Raw genomic sequence first — 15,926 nt, 5'->3', positions numbered from 1 at the left:
AATCCGAAAGCATTTATGGGTTGTATTGCTGCTTACCTCCTTCTCCAAAGGGGGGTTCAGTGGTTTGGTAGGGCGGAGGTCCCCCTGAGGCTGAATCTGTGCATATTTAGGGCACCCCATTAGTTATGAAACTGGTTATTAGCACTAGTTATTAGCACCAGCATAACGTAATATTTCATCTTGTTTATCACACAAGTCAGTTCAGTTATTAAAATGGAAAAAATGTCACTGTACAAACTGTAAAAGTGTTCTCTTGATAGGCTAATCCAACCACGTTCATACTGTTCATTTACCATTCGCTAATATTTTGAACACACATGTGAGCGATTAGCTACCTTTCTTTGGGAAAAACTGAGTGACCAGTTGCCTGCCTCTCCGGTCCCTCTCAGCTTTCAGCTGCCTTTCTTTACGTTTTTGCCAGCCACTCTTCATATTTAGCGATCATGGACTGTACGCACTCCACTGCTGGCTGGCTGGCTGCTGCACCGCGACACAGCAGCAAGTAGCGTTGCACTGATCAGCACACAGATTTAACGCATCGCGCTTCTACCAGAACTGGACCGTACCATTTCGCAAAAGGGGGAGGGTTAAATGACAATATGTTGAAGAACTCAAGAAATAGACAACCTTGTTCAATTAGCTCATTTTACCAGATGGAATATTGCATAGTTGTTATTTCAAAAGTCTTATTAAAATCATTAAAAGCATATTATCAGCCCCTTAAAGGGCCCCATGGCAGTGCTGGGCCCCTAGAATTGTTCTAACCTTTCCCCCCCTGGCGGCGCCCATGCTTGTATGCTCCTTTTTTTTGAACGCTTTATTTTCCTAAGCTGTTTTGTCGTGTAAGCCCATCCTCGTTTGTTGGCATCCTCATTATCTCCTGCTCCTTCAAGCCAGCTGTTTGCTTCCTGATAGGCCGAGAGAACGGCGTCCTTGTAAAACAGTTGCCTGATTGGATAATGCAACTGGTCGTGTTGAAATTTTCATTTGCTGATCACAGGGATGTTTTCTCAGAGTAGCTATTTTAGTGCTGCTATCAGGATATAAAAAGACAGTTTTTAAGACCGAAGCATTCTTAAAAAATCAATCACAGTGGCTTTAATATACAGGGCCCATTGGGAGGAGAGATCAACTTCAAAGACTCACTGAAAGCTCTAAACCTTGGGGAGTGTGCTCAAGAAAACCCCTCGCTCCCTTCATGATGCCTGGTATCTCTTTACACGTGCCAATTAAACAGAAACTCGATCAAACTCACTATTTGTTTCAATAAAAACCCCATCAAAAATCCTGAAAGAATGATGAAAAATTAAAGTCCGTGGGCATTTTGCAAGCATCTTTTCTTTTTTTTTTCTTCCCCCTCTTTACTCTTTAAATCAATGTGCTAGAATTGACAAAATCAGGATAGATCTGGGAATAGCTGTTCTTTTGAAGAAAAGAAGGCCCTGTTGAAGACAATGTGTCAAGCCTCTTCTTAGAGATGATAATGCTCACTTATACCAGCCATGAAGTTTTCAAAAGCCTAGCCCACTCCCTTAAGCTCAGCAGGGAAAAAGGAAAAAAAAAAAAAAAACGAGCGCTTGATTAGAATCCGTTATCTGAGAGATCTGGGGATGATTGGCAGAGGCAAACACGTGAAATCCGCTTTCGATTTGTTTGTTACTGTGGCGTAATCTTTCCGTCACTTTGAAGAATGATGGGAGTAGGCTATGCCCTCAGACTGCCTCTTAGAGGTTCTTATATCTCACTGTTAGCTGAGGACATGAGTGAGGGTTTTGGTAATATTTCTCTTTGACTTTGTTTGAGCTTGGTATCGTGGTGCTATCTGTTACTCAGCTTAGATTGGTGAACTGTCATTGCTGTTCTGTATGGTCACTGAATTAAACAGAGAATATTAGCGTTAGAATATTAAGTTAGTCTTCCGCTGGTTGGGTTGTGACATTTCATAAATAACATTCCCTGTTTTCAAAACACATTTTTCGGTTTGGGTCACCATAGTTTAAAAATGTCAGCGTAATATTGTAGGAATGTTTACATAATGTTACGTAAAAATGTTTGCCAAACACCCAGGAAACTTGACATACATACTAATCTTAAAACTATAATGTTCAGACAATGATTTGATGGCACAGGTTGGGTTGATACTGATGCGTAGTTTCTTCCTTGTTCTCTTTCTCCCGTGTAAAGATGGATTCACTCCTTTAATGATCGCCTCCTGTAGTGGAGGAGGCTTGGAAACTGGCAACAGCGAGGAAGAGGAGGACGCCTCTGCTAATGTCATAAATGACTTCATCTACCAGGGTGCTAACTTGCACAATCAAACGGACCGCACAGGTGAGACTGCCCTGCACCTGGCTGCCCGCTATGCCCGCTCTGATGCTGCTAAGAGACTGCTGGAGGCCAGCGCAGATGCCAACATCCAAGACAACATGGGCCGAACTCCACTGCATGCTGCTGTGGCTTCAGATGCACAAGGGGTCTTCCAGGTGTGTGATCATTTCTGTGTTGAATTTGAAAGTACACTACCGTTCAAAAGTTTGGGGTCACCCAGACAATTTTGTGTTTTCCATGAAAAGTCACACTTTTATTTACCGCCATAAGTTGTAAAACGAATAGAAAATATAGTCAAGACCTTTTTCTGGCCATTTTGAGCATTTAATCGACCCCACAAATGTGATGCTCCAGAAACTCAATCTGCTCAAAGGAAGGTCAGTTTTATAGCTTCTCTAAAGAGCTCAACTGTTTTCAGCTGTGCTAACATGATTGTACAAGGGTTTTCTAATCATCCATTAGCCTTCTGAGGCAATGAGCAAACACATTGTACCATTAGAACACTGGAGTGAGAGTTGCTGGAAATGGGCCTCTATACACCTATGGAGATATTGCACCAAAAACCAGACATTTGCAGCTAGAATAGTCATTTACCACATTAGCAATGTATAGAGTGGATTTCTGATTAGTTTAAAGTGATCTTCATTGAAAAGAACAGTGCTTTTCTTTCAAAAATACGGACATTTCAAAGCGACCCCAAACTTTTGAACAGTAGTGTAGGTTTGACTTATGAACTCTATCTATGGTTAAGTCTAAACCTCCTGGCAGAGGCAATCAGGCTCTGGTCTGGAAATATCCTGGTACTGAGCAGACATCATGATGCTAACAATCTTCACCAGAGCCATAAAACAGCCCCAAAGCATTAATGATCCACCTCCATATTGTACAGTCATTATCAAGTGTTGTACGCTGTCCTCTTTTGACAGCAAACATGCTGATTGTGTACATGACCAAAACATTTGATTTAGGTCTCATTTACCGTAAACATGTACAATGAGTTTTGTTTTTGGTATTCGGATGCAACCTTTTGTACCTCCTCCAAACAGCTTGTTGTTATAAAAGTGGCGGTTAACAGGTATTTCTGAAACTGAAACCTAGAGCTGGGTCATAAATTAAACGGCAAAACCAGTTGCTCCGTTATGCAGTGGGGGCATTTTGTTCCACTTGCCCCTTAAAAGGAAGCAAATCAGCTAGTTATTCTGACTGATCATCTTTGTTGAAACATTTGTCCCCATTTTGATTTCATCTTAATTTCATTTCTACTAATAAATCCTTGTTGCAGATTTTGATACGGAACCGTGCTACAGATCTCGATGCCCGCATGCATGATGGCACTACTCCTCTGATCCTAGCAGCCAGACTAGCCGTAGAAGGCATGGTGGAGGAACTAATCAACTGCCACGCTGACATCAATGCCATCGATGACTTTGGTAATGCTTAATGACATTCTTATCACCATCGCTGTGTAAAAGAGGTCAGCTCTGCTCAGACTGAGTGTGTGTTTTTTTTTCTCTCACCATTGTGCTTGCTGAGTGAGAACCCTGAAATGTTAAGAAAAGAGATTAAGATTTGTTTATATCTTCATGCACCAGGAAAATCCGCACTGCACTGGGCTGCTGCTGTGAACAATGTGGATGCAGCTGTGGTACTGCTTAAGAATGGAGCCAATAAAGACATGCAGAACAACAAGGTGCAACAAATTTTAGATAAATGCACTACAATGTATAGAGTTAATAGTAATCCATGTCTTTTTAAACTGTATTGAAGCTGCAAATCCATAATTAAACAAAGTGCCAGTTGCTACTACGAAGGCGCTGAAGTATAGTTCTAATCACTTAACGAAGTATTTGCATTATTTACTAAGTGGAGATACACTACCGTTCAAAAGTTTGGGGTCACCCAGACAATTTTGTGTTTTCCATGAAAAGTCACACTTTTATTTCCCACCATAAGTTGTAAAATGAATAGAAAATATAGTCAAGACATTTTTCTGGCCATGTTGAGCATTTAATCGACCCCACAAATGTGATGCTCCAGAAACTCAATCTGCTCAAAGGAAGGTCAGTTTTATAGCTTCTCTAAAGAGCTCAACTGTTTTCAGCTGTGCTAACATGATTGTACAAGGGTTTTCTAATCATCCATTAGCCTTCTGAGGCAATGAGCAAACACATTGTACCATTAGAACACTGGAGTGAGAGTTGCTGGAAATGGGCCTCTATACACCTATGGAGATATTGCACCCAAAACTAGACATTTAGTAGAATTTAGCTAGAATAGTCATTTACCACATTAGCAATGTATAGAGTGTATTTCTGATTAGTTTAAAGTGATCTTCATTGAAAAGAACAGTGCTTTTCTTTCAAAAATAAGGACATTTCAAAGTGACCCCAAACTTTTGAACGGTAGTGTAAGCGCATTAAGACTGCACATCAGTGTAAATAGGAAGTAAATGGTGAGGTTGTCTTAACATGAGTTCCTCTCACACTACAGGAAGAAACGCCTCTGTTTCTGGCAGCCAGGGAAGGTAGCTATGAGACAGCCAAAGTGCTGCTGGACCACTTCGCCAACCGCGAGATCACTGACCACATGGACCGGCTGCCACGTGACATTGCTCAGGAACGCATGCACCATGACATTGTGCGCCTCATGGATGAGTACAACCTGGTGCGCAGCCCACCTATGCCCAGCGCTCCCATGAGTTCCACACTCTCACCTCCTCTGTGCTCGCCCAATGCCTACCTGAATGGCATGAAGTCCTCCATCCAGGGCAAGAAAGCCAGAAAGCCTGGTGCCAAGGGCATCGCATGCAAGGATGCTAAAGACCTGAAGGCCAAGAAAAAGAAGCCGCAGGATGGTAAAGGGAGCTTGTTAGACAGTTCAGCTGTGCTCTCGCCTGTTGATTCCCTCGAGTCGCCTCACGGCTACATTTCAGATGTTGCCTCGCCGCCTCTGATGCCCTCGCCCTTCCAGCAGTCTACCTCTGTGCCACTAAACCACCTGCAGGCTGTTCCCGATGGTCATGTGGGAGTTAACCACCTGAGCATGGCTGGTAAGCAGGAGCTGGCACGCTTGCAGTTTGATCCCTTGCCTCCACGTCTAACACACTTGCCAGTAGGTGGATCAAATGGCTCAGCAGCTATGAATGGTCAGTGTGATTGGCTGAACAGGATGCACACTAGCCTGAGTCAGCAGGGTCAGTTTGGAGCCATGAGGAACATCCCGGGCCAGGGTGGCATTTGCCAACCCAACCAGCACACTTTGATGACGTCACTTCACAACGGTGTTCCTGCCAACGCGCTGCCACAAATGATGAACTACCAGGGTTTGACTAATGCCCACCTCGCCGCACAGCCACACATCCTACAGCCCCAGCAAATGCAATCCAACCTGCAGCAGCAACCCAACATCCAGCTTCAGCACCAGAACTCAAACCCAAATCAAAACCTGAGCAGCAGCCAAAACTTCATCAGCAACGAGCAACAGCAAAGCACAGGGAGCAGCGTCCCCATCCACACAATCCTCCCTCAGGAGACACAGCTCCTCAATGCTCAGACGCTTGCTCCCGGCATGGCCAGCACGCAGTTCCTCACGCCCCCTTCACAGCACAGCTATTCGGGTGGCATGGACACCAACACACCCAACCACCAGCTTCAGGTGCCTGATCATCCTTTCCTTACACCATCACCTGGCTCACCTGACCAATGGTCCAGCTCTTCGCCCCACTCCAACATGTCTGACTGGTCTGAGGGCATCTCCAGCCCACCCACAAGCATGCACTCCCAAATCTCACACATTCCAGAGCAGTTTAAGTGAACCAGTTCCATCTAGGGGATGAAGGACTGTTCTTTTTTTTTTTTTTAAGAGTACTCTTTGTAAAATATAAACAAGCAGTAATCCAATTTAAATGAAACATCTTTTCTATGTCTTTTGTACTAACCACATTTTTTATTTATTAATGTATTGTTATTTATACTTTTTCTCACCTGCCTGATGAGTTGGAGTTGAAATTAGGTCACTGCCAGATGAAGAGTCTGATGAGTAAAATAAGTACCATTTTATTTTATTTTATTTTTTGTTTATTTGTTTGTTTGTTTATTTTTGTAATATTTTGTATTTTCACTAAAAAATACACTGGGTATTTATTTGCCTTTATTTTTTGTAGTCAAATTGCTTTCACTTTTATTTTGTCTTTTTTTTCTACACGATTGTGTCATTTTGTAAATCACGTGTGTAAGGGCATTTTATGGAGCATTCTTTTTTAAATGAAGTTCTCAGTATTACAGCAGATGAGTAAATTTTATTTTTATTTTAACAATCACAGGAGCTGCTCGTCTATCATCACCAGAACAAGAAGAAGAACAGTGAGGTTTTTCATGCCTGTATATTTTTGCCTTGACAGCCAATAGGGGTTGACCACTCAAGTCTTTGGTGTAGAACAGGTCCTAATCGGTGTCTGAAAATCAGCCGTCCGAGTTGTTCTTGGTCATGTTGTCAAATTTCTTCTCAAATAAGTGTACTGTGTCTATTCAAGTAGTAGTTCCTCATGCTTACTTCAGCACATTTGTACAGTCGATTTCTGAGTTTTTTTTTATTTTCCTTAGAGTAAATTACCTGCAATGGTTAGAGAAACAGCTTTGGGACCAAAAGGTTGCTGGTTCGATTCCTTAGACCAGCAGGACTGGCTTAAGTGCCCTTGAGCAAGGCACCTAACCCCCAACGGCTCCAGCAAGAGTGGTGGCGTACCTTGTGTCTGATTAGCCAATGAAAAACTGATGTGATTTATCAGTTCGGGCATTGAACCTGACCAACAACAAATTACCTGCGAAACGCAGAGGTATAAAACTTCCACGATAAGGGTGGGTGTGAAAGTGAGGGTTTGGACTCCTTATTCGGTGTTGGTGTGATGTAATACCGTTTGCAGTTTAAAGTGCTCTGTATTTCCCCCTCCCTTTCAGTTTTACTGAACTGGTCAAGTGGCCAAAAATGTAAGGGGTTGTGTGGACAAGCCTGTGAGCCTGTCTTTGCTTCTTCTATGGTATGTAATGTTGGAGCCTATGGCTACTGTAAATAGACCGATCGGACATGGTTCACGTGAACGGGATTTTGTTTCAGAAATCTTAAGTCTTATACATATATCACTGAAATTTGAAACGTTGGATCAATAGCTCTTTGTTTTCTCTCGTAGAAAGAGCCCATATATTTCGCTCAGTATCACAGAGCTAGAGGTGATATAAGAAATGTGTACAAATGATTAGATTCTATTTTACATCACATATATTGATAAAAATGAACAATTAGAAAACTAAATATGTTCTGTCTATTGACCATTAGTTGCAAAATTGATAACATTTGGATTTTTTTTTTGAAAAAGGATAGAATGATATGGTGGTATGATATTATATATGCATTTTGAGCCCTCAAATAAGATTATAAGTCATAAGTCGACAGCTTTGAATATGTAATATTTGTAAAAAAAAAAATTTTAAATGCCTAACTCATAGTTTACATAAAGTATATTTTCTGTTCATTCTACTGTCAATCTGTAAATGTTCTTCTTGAAATAATAAATGACACACATTTGTATCAGATTTCAGCATGTCTGGTGTCATTCATTGGAATGTGTACCGCTTTGCACCATGTTGTTAAAATGACGGTTCTTTCTTTCCATGATCATTTGAGTGAAGACTCCATCCATCCATTATCCATAAACACTTATCCTGTGCAGGGTCGTGGGCAAACTGGAGCCTATTCCAGCTGACTGTGGGCGAGAGGCGGGGTACACCCTGGACAAGACAAGTCGCCAGATCATCACAGGGCTGACACAGAGACAAGCAACCATTCACACTCGCATTCACACCTACAGTCAATTTAGAGCCACCGATTAGCCTAACCTGCATGTCTTTGGACTGTGAAGGAAACCGGAGCGCCCGGAGGAAACCCATGCGGACACGGGGAGAACATGCAACCTCCACACAAAAAGACCCCTGTTGGCCACTGGTCTCGAACCCAGAACCTTCTTTCTGTGAGGTGACAGTGCTAACCACTACACCACCCGAGTGAAGACTCATTTCTTCATATTCACTGGTGTGCCACAGATAATTCTCACTGTCATCAAGCATTTTATCCCATTTATATTCCTACTCTAACTCAACGGGTTTGCAGTCTGCAGATTCAAATTAAATCGTCAGCAACAAATCTTCACTGAATATCTGTTTGGACGTTTGAAGACTTTAATTTTAGGACTGGGAGTAATCTGATTGAAGGACTCTGATTCTAAACATTCCCATATATACAGTATACGCATCATTACGAAGCCTAAAGAAATAGCTTCACTATATCAATTCTTTTGGTGAAATATTGTCTCATCTCATCTCATTATCTCTAGCTGCTTTATCCTTCTACAGGGTCGCAGGCAAGCTGGAGCCTATCCCAGCTGACTACGGGCGAAAGGCGGGGTACACCCTGGACAAGTCGCCAGGTCATCACAGGGCTGACACATAGACACAGACAAACATTCACACTCACATTCACACCTACGGTCAATTTAGAGTCACCAGTTAACCTAACCTGCATGTCTTTGGACTGTGGGGGAAACCGGAGCACCCGGAGGAAACCCACGTGGACACGGGGAGAACATGCAAACTCCGCACAGAAAGGCCCTCGCCGGCCACGGGGCTCGAACCCAGGACCTTCTTGCTGTGAGGTGACAGCGCTAACCACTACACCACCGTGCCGCCGTGAAATATTGTAATGTTTTGTTTTGAATAATTTATACATATGTGATATTGTTTCTGGCAAGAAGGTCCGGGTTCAAGCCCCGTGGCCGGCGAGGGCCTTTCTGTGTGGAGTTTGCATGTTCTCCCCGTGTCCGCATGGGTTTCCTCCGGGCGTTCCGGTTTCCCCCACAGTCCAAAGACATGCAGGTTAGGCTAATTGGTGGCTCTAAATTGACCGTAGGTGTGAATGTGAGTGTGAATGGTTGTCTGTGTCTATGTGTCAGCCCTGTGATGACCTGGCAACTTGTCCAGGGTGTACCCCGCCTTTCGCCCGTAGTCAGCTGGGGTAGACTCCAGCTTGCCTGCGACCCTGTAGAACAGAATAAACGGCTACAGATAATGGATGGATATTGTCAAATGCATTCTTATAAAATGGGAACACTGGTATCACCTTCCTCTCTCCTTCTGATGATCGTGCTTATCTGCCCTTAAACCAGATACAGGGACAGATGAAATAGTGGAAAATACAAGGTGGAGTTTATATGTTTATTATATCCAGTAGTTGAGTGGCTGGTAACAGGTAATAACAAGTGTTGTACAAATAAAATGTACAAGGAATGGATAGAAAATGTACAAGGAATTTGCTAACTCATTGCCAAAATTTCCCTCACTTAAACTCAAATATATTCATCTGCTGTTTGTTTTTTTTTTAAATAATTGGATTAAGGGGTAAGAAAACTTAAGTTAAAATATATATACAGTCACAGGCCACTTTAATAGGAACATATTCTTGAGTCTAAGATTCCTATTCTTGGCTGGCAGGACTGGAACCCAATGTGGTCTTCTGCTGTTGCACAATGAGATGCTTTTCTGCTCACTTTTCTGTTGTAAAGAGTTGCTATATCCTTCCTGGCAGCTCAAACCAATCTGACCATTTTCATCTGACCTCTCTTATCAACAAGGTGCTTCCACCCACAGAACTGTCGTTCACTCATTGTTTTTTGTATTTTTTTTCTGCACCATTCTGTGTAAACTCTGGAGACTGTTGTGTGTAAAACCCCCAGGAGATCAGCAGTTTCTGAAATCCTCAAACCAGTCTATTGGGCACCAACACCCATGCCACAGTGAAAGTCACAGAGATCATCTCATCTCATCTCATCTCATTATCTCTAGCCGCTTTATCCTTCTACAGGGTCGCAGGCAAGCTGGAGCCTATCCCAGCTGACTACGGGCGAAAGGCGGGGTACACCCTGGACAAGTCGCCAGGTCATCACAGGGCTGACACATAGACACAGACAACCATTCACACTCACATTCACACCTACAGTCAATTTAGAGTCACCAGTTAACCTAACCTGCATGTCTTTGGACTGTGGGGGAAACCGGAGCACCCGGAGGAAACCCACGCAGACACGGGGAGAACATGCAAACTCCATACAGAAAGGCCCTCGCCGGCCACGGGGCTCGAACCCGGACCGTGAGGCGACAGTGCTAACCACTACACCACCGTGCCGCCCACAGAGATCATAGTTTTTCCCATTCTGATGTTTGAAGTGAGCATTAACTGAAGCTCTTGATCTGTATCTGCATGATTTTATGCACTGTGCTGCTGTCAAGGGACTGGCTGATTAGAGAACTGCATAAAACACCAGACGTATGGGTATACCTAATAAAGTGGCCAGTGAGTATCATTTCAAAGGTAACCAGTCTGAAACATCACTGTAAAATATACCAATCAGACATCCCATTGTCATAGCATGTGACATTATTTATACTCACTCTCATGGTCCATATTTGTTTACAGGGAAACTACAGTTTTTCTAGGAAAGGAAAAACGAAAGACAAAACCAAAACCCAACACCAACAGACAAAAACTCTAAAACATTCATTTTCTTTCACCGTCAGGGTTGCGTCATATCCAGAGCTTGTCCTGGGAACGCAGTCCACCTATGGGTACATTTCTGAGAAGGTGGGAGAAAACCATATCACCCTAGAGCTTGTCTTTCTGCATGACGCACTGCCTTATTGCATGACATGCTTGGATGGCATGGGACATCTGGGCTCACGCTAGCCGCTCGCACGTCCGCAAATTGCGAAGTTTTATTCCAATTTGCGAAAAGAAAATCATCTGTATTCGCATTTTATGCGAAAGTCATTTAAAGTTTAAGCAAAATCCATCAAACAATTGCAATTTCTCAAGATAAACAGTACCTTTCAGGGCCTGAATTTGGGCGCCGGATTGCGGGTATCGCGCATGTTTTTTTAAATTCCCGCACCTTTAACGATTCTAATGCGAGAGATTCCCGCACACATTACTGTATTACCTGACAACGTCAATCTAATAATGGATCAGTGTGAATGCGCGACTACCTTCTGTTCTCAAGGTTACTTGAATTGAGCCCTCCTTTTACTGACTGACCCCCTCTCCCCCCGTAGCCTACTCAGAAAAAAAACAGCAGACACAGACAGTTCACACACACACAGATACAGCGTGCGCACTCTTTCTCTCTCGGACTTTCGCTGTAAAACACATGGACCGCTGGCTAAAATGTACAAGTGCAGTGGCAGAAGTTTCCCCTGCTAAGAGGAAAACTCATGAATCCGATGGTGGTAATAGCAGTGTGAGTGATACCGTTGAGAATACACAGGACGAGACAGCTAACATTAACGTCGATGTTGCGAAGGGGATTAGATCAGAGCATGGCTATAAGAAAAAAGTATTTACAAGGAAAAGCAAAGGACACTGATGCTGACAAAAGGGATGACCACTAGGAGAAAGAGTAGGAAAGACTACATATATACAAGAATCCTGCACTCAGCAAAGATGAATTGTTCAGTGTTGAGAACAATTTGATTTTTTTCTGGCATATGACACAGGAGACAGGGCTATATGGTATAAGAGAATCCTGAAAAGTCAACAAAGACTGTTGTCCTGTTCTATATGTGGACTGAAACAAAGTTTGTAAATGCATTCAGTGTTAAGAACAGTTTGATAGTGTTTTCTTATTTTAACTGTAGACATTAAACAGAGGACAGGGATGATCAGATCAAACATGAGAATAGAAAAATGATATAAAAGTTGATAAAAAAGATGATATAAAAATGTTATAAAAAAGGAAAAAACAAAGGTCACTGATTAAAGAGATGGTCACTAAAAGAAGAGACAAATACCACAAACATAGTTAAGAGAATCCTGAAAAGTCAGCAGACTGGTTTAAGTTCTTTTAAGTTAGACTTGTTGTGTCAATAAATTCATTGAGTGCTATTAAGAACAGACTGATTTTTTTCTTTTTTATAATTAAACGAAGCAGTGACACTTAAAGAATAGTGCATGAAGATGAGGAAGAAGCAGCTGTGTAAAGCAACACTAAGGAGGTTGTAAAATTAGCTTAACTAAAAGGCACACAACCTTCCAAACTCTTCCTAGAGCCTTACTCGCACTGCTAGAAAAAGGCTATTGGTGTTTGATGGCATAATACAGTCAGTCAGCAATGTCATGCTGTAAAGGATCTCTTTCATTTTGTGGTGGTTTTCTACCCTCCACCCGAAACTGAACAGTCCATATCTTAGACGGCTGGTGGGAATAATACTTACATTTATCCACCCGGCCTTTGTCTGACAGTGCTATCCAAATTTGGAGATATCAAAATGAAAAGTCTACTAAAAAGGATACCTCAAATGGTGACAAAAGGTTACATACTGTAGAGATCTTCAATCTGAGTAGTGGCAGAAGGTAAAGACCTAAGCTATTTAAGCCCACAAGTAGCGTTCCCCACAAACTGTATAAATCCCCCCCAAACTGTGTAAATCCCCCCCATTTGAGTCACTGAGGGGGGGAATTCCTAGCCTGGGCCCGCCCATCCTAAGCGTGACGCAACACGAGGGCCTGTTGCGAGCTTAGTCTGGCCAGGCAAGCTATCTACAGCTCTTCCAAGCTCCCGAAAAATCGGGAGCCAATCAGCTTTGAGCATCTCCAACGGCCCTGGGTAGAGGCGTGTTCAAGGCAGTGACGTAGTAGAACTGCAACCGGAAGCCATAGATTGTTAACAGAATCTATGCCGGAAGCGCTTCATTCACTAGAAACATTACGAACATGGAGCAAGTTCTCATTGAAAACAGAGCAAAGAGCAGCCCTGGAGGTATTTATTGAAAGGAAGGACGTTTTCGCCTTGCTCCCGACCGACTTCGGTAAGAGTTTAATCTACCAGTTAGCCCCGTCGCGTCACATACGTCAGAGGAAAGAGTGATGTGATTGGTTTAAGCTTCGTCACAGCCTTTTCTGGCTTCGACCAGTAGCAAACTGAGGCATTTCAGGGAGGCGGGTCAAACACGCACTTTGGGAAACGGTTGGGCTTAATATCTTTGCCAGACCAAATGCTCGCAGAGCTTTGAAGTCGCGTTAGCCAGACTAGGGAATTCCCCCTCATTCTGAAAAATGAAATTCAGGCCCTGCCTTTCGTGTCCATCTTTGATGTTTTGATTTATAACCAACGCCCCCGAGTTTTGAAGCTTCTTATTGGTTGACCGCAAATTACGTCTTCCAATAGCATCGGACCTTACATATAAAATGATCGATTTCCGAGTTGCGCTGATAATGTCGCCAATTCCCGCTCATTAGTGAACAAGATTATAGCGAGGTTTGTTTAAAATAAATTATCCGACTTTACGTATGACAAAAACTTATCTAAAAAGTGAGATAACATATTAGAATATTCTGTTAGCTTTCTCAGTTAGGGATAAAAACACGATATAACATTCTAAAGACGTATTTTCTACATAATGTCAACCCTGACAGAACTTTGGAAGAACTCACAGATGAACCAGGATATATCGACCAAGTGTACCTTGTTTTCAGAGCGTTTTGACGCACATGGTTCAAAGTTTTGACTGCAAGTGTTTCATTTGAGAAATTAATGGTGAATATCATTATATTTGGGTTATGAGATTAATTTATAAGAAACAACCATTGATTTTAACTCCCTGAGCTCCCTTCATCCTACCCATAAAGACACCCCCCTCCCCCTAAACACACACACACACACACACACACATGGATCCCAATTATACACACACACGCATACCCACACAGGCCAGTCAGCATACTACAGAGGGTGACTAAGGGCTAAAAGGTGCATAGATAGCAAAGAATGCAAAGCACATCACACCAGATGTTAGATATAATTATAATGAAAAATATGGACTCCGTAAACCAGATTAAGCGGGTTAAATTAAACACACAATTTCATTACATATATACAGTTGATGAAATGATCAAAATAAGAGGATTCAAGAATAAATAAGCATGCTATGAACATAAATCAAGAACATGGAAAGACAAAGGCAGGAAACAAGCTTGCAAACACTATTGAAACACCAACAAACTACAATAACAATTCATTTTTCAATATTATGTCAGTGCAAGAAACATTTAGAAGTATAACATATCTTGCTAAAAAAAAATTACTTTGCTAAAAAGAAAATTGTTCTTTTAGCATTTCTTGCTAAGCGAAATTGCAAATTGCTAAAGAAAAATTTGAGTCTTTAGCACTTTTCGCTAAAACAATTTGGGTCCTAGAGTGAGCACAGGACATGCATGTAGGTTTGTGCTTAAGCAAGCACAGTTTTAAAAAAAAAAATACAATTTTGACTCACGGTGATTTAAATTTGTTCCTGAATTTTGTTTTATCCTGGGAGTCCTCCATTTAGTCACAGAACCAATTTTACATAGAGTATATAAACTTTAATATTTCTCCATCTAAAGAATATCCCAATATTTCTGGATAGTGTAGGATAAAGCACAGTATAAGGTGAGACATTTATACATTTATAAATTTTGCAGAATAGACTAATAGTTTGTTCCTTCTCATTTACTGTACGTTGCTGTTTATGTAAATAGAACCCAAAGATTGTGTAGGTTCAGCTCAACTTCCCTATATTACTTCATCTTACTATCATATGAATAATTCAAATAAAGTGGGCATTGTGTGGAGATCTGTTTTGACTTTTGTTTCTGGTTGTAAGCATCAAAACTATTATTATTATTATTATTATTATTATTATTATTATGTGCCCTGATACTCAGATTTTTACATGTTAATTAGATAAACAATATGTGTTACATACATATTTTTTTTATATTAAGGCCCAAGTTTTCAGTGACAGCATAACATATGGGCAGACTAAAATGGAATATCTATCAACAGCGTAACAGTGAAACAATTAGGGCTGAGCAATGCAGTAGGCTAGATCATGAGATCCTGATAGGCAAAGTATTACACACAGACACTAACTTAAAGAGAACCAGGCAGCTACATCCATGATACTACTACTACTACTATTACTTCTACTTATTATTATTATTATTATTAGGGTAGTGACTGAAAGGATAAGATTGCGGATACAGACGGTTGAAATGAGCTTTCTCCAAAGGGTGGTTGGGCTCACACTTAGAGATAGGGTGAGGAGCTCAGACATACGGAGGGAGCTCAGAGTAGAGCCGCTGCTCCTTCATGTCGAAAGGAGTCAGCTGAGGTGGTTATGTATCTCATCTAGCCGGGGAGCACCTTGAGCTCCCCCAGGAGGAACTGGAAAGTGTTGCTGGGGAGAGAGATGCCTGGAATACCCTGCTTAGCCTGCTGCTACTGCAACCTAACTTTGGATAAGCAGAAGAAAATGGATGGATGGATTATTATTATTATCTCATCTCATTATCTCTAGCCGCTTTATCCTGTTCTACAGGGTCGCAGGAGCCTATCCCAGCTGACTACGGGCGAAAGGCGGGGTACACCCTGGACAAGTCGCCAGGTCATCACAGGGCTGACACATAGACACAGACAACCATTCACACTCACATTCACACCTACGGTCAATTTAGAGTCACCA

General features: G+C 42.0%; 1 protein-coding gene across 1 annotated transcript in view; it reads left to right on the top strand.

Moving 5' to 3' along the window:
- Positions 1–7,916, top strand: part of notch1b (notch receptor 1b) — an 89,590-nt gene extending 81,674 nt beyond the window's left edge. The window contains exons 31-34 of the mRNA XM_060907060.1: positions 2,185–2,483; positions 3,611–3,758; positions 3,921–4,018; positions 4,819–7,916. Of these exons, the coding sequence (XP_060763043.1) occupies positions 2,185–2,483; positions 3,611–3,758; positions 3,921–4,018; positions 4,819–6,141 (1,868 nt within the window). The 3' untranslated portion in view covers positions 6,142–7,916. The remainder of the gene's footprint in view (positions 1–2,184; positions 2,484–3,610; positions 3,759–3,920; positions 4,019–4,818) is intronic.
- Positions 7,917–15,926: the final 8,010 nt, after the last annotated feature.

Source organism: Neoarius graeffei, chromosome 24 (assembly GCF_027579695.1).
Source record: "Neoarius graeffei isolate fNeoGra1 chromosome 24, fNeoGra1.pri, whole genome shotgun sequence".
Classification (NCBI taxonomy): Eukaryota; Metazoa; Chordata; class Actinopteri; order Siluriformes; family Ariidae; genus Neoarius; species Neoarius graeffei.
Note: the sequence above shows the minus strand (reverse complement) of the source record. Positions and strands in the feature narration are given on the sequence as shown.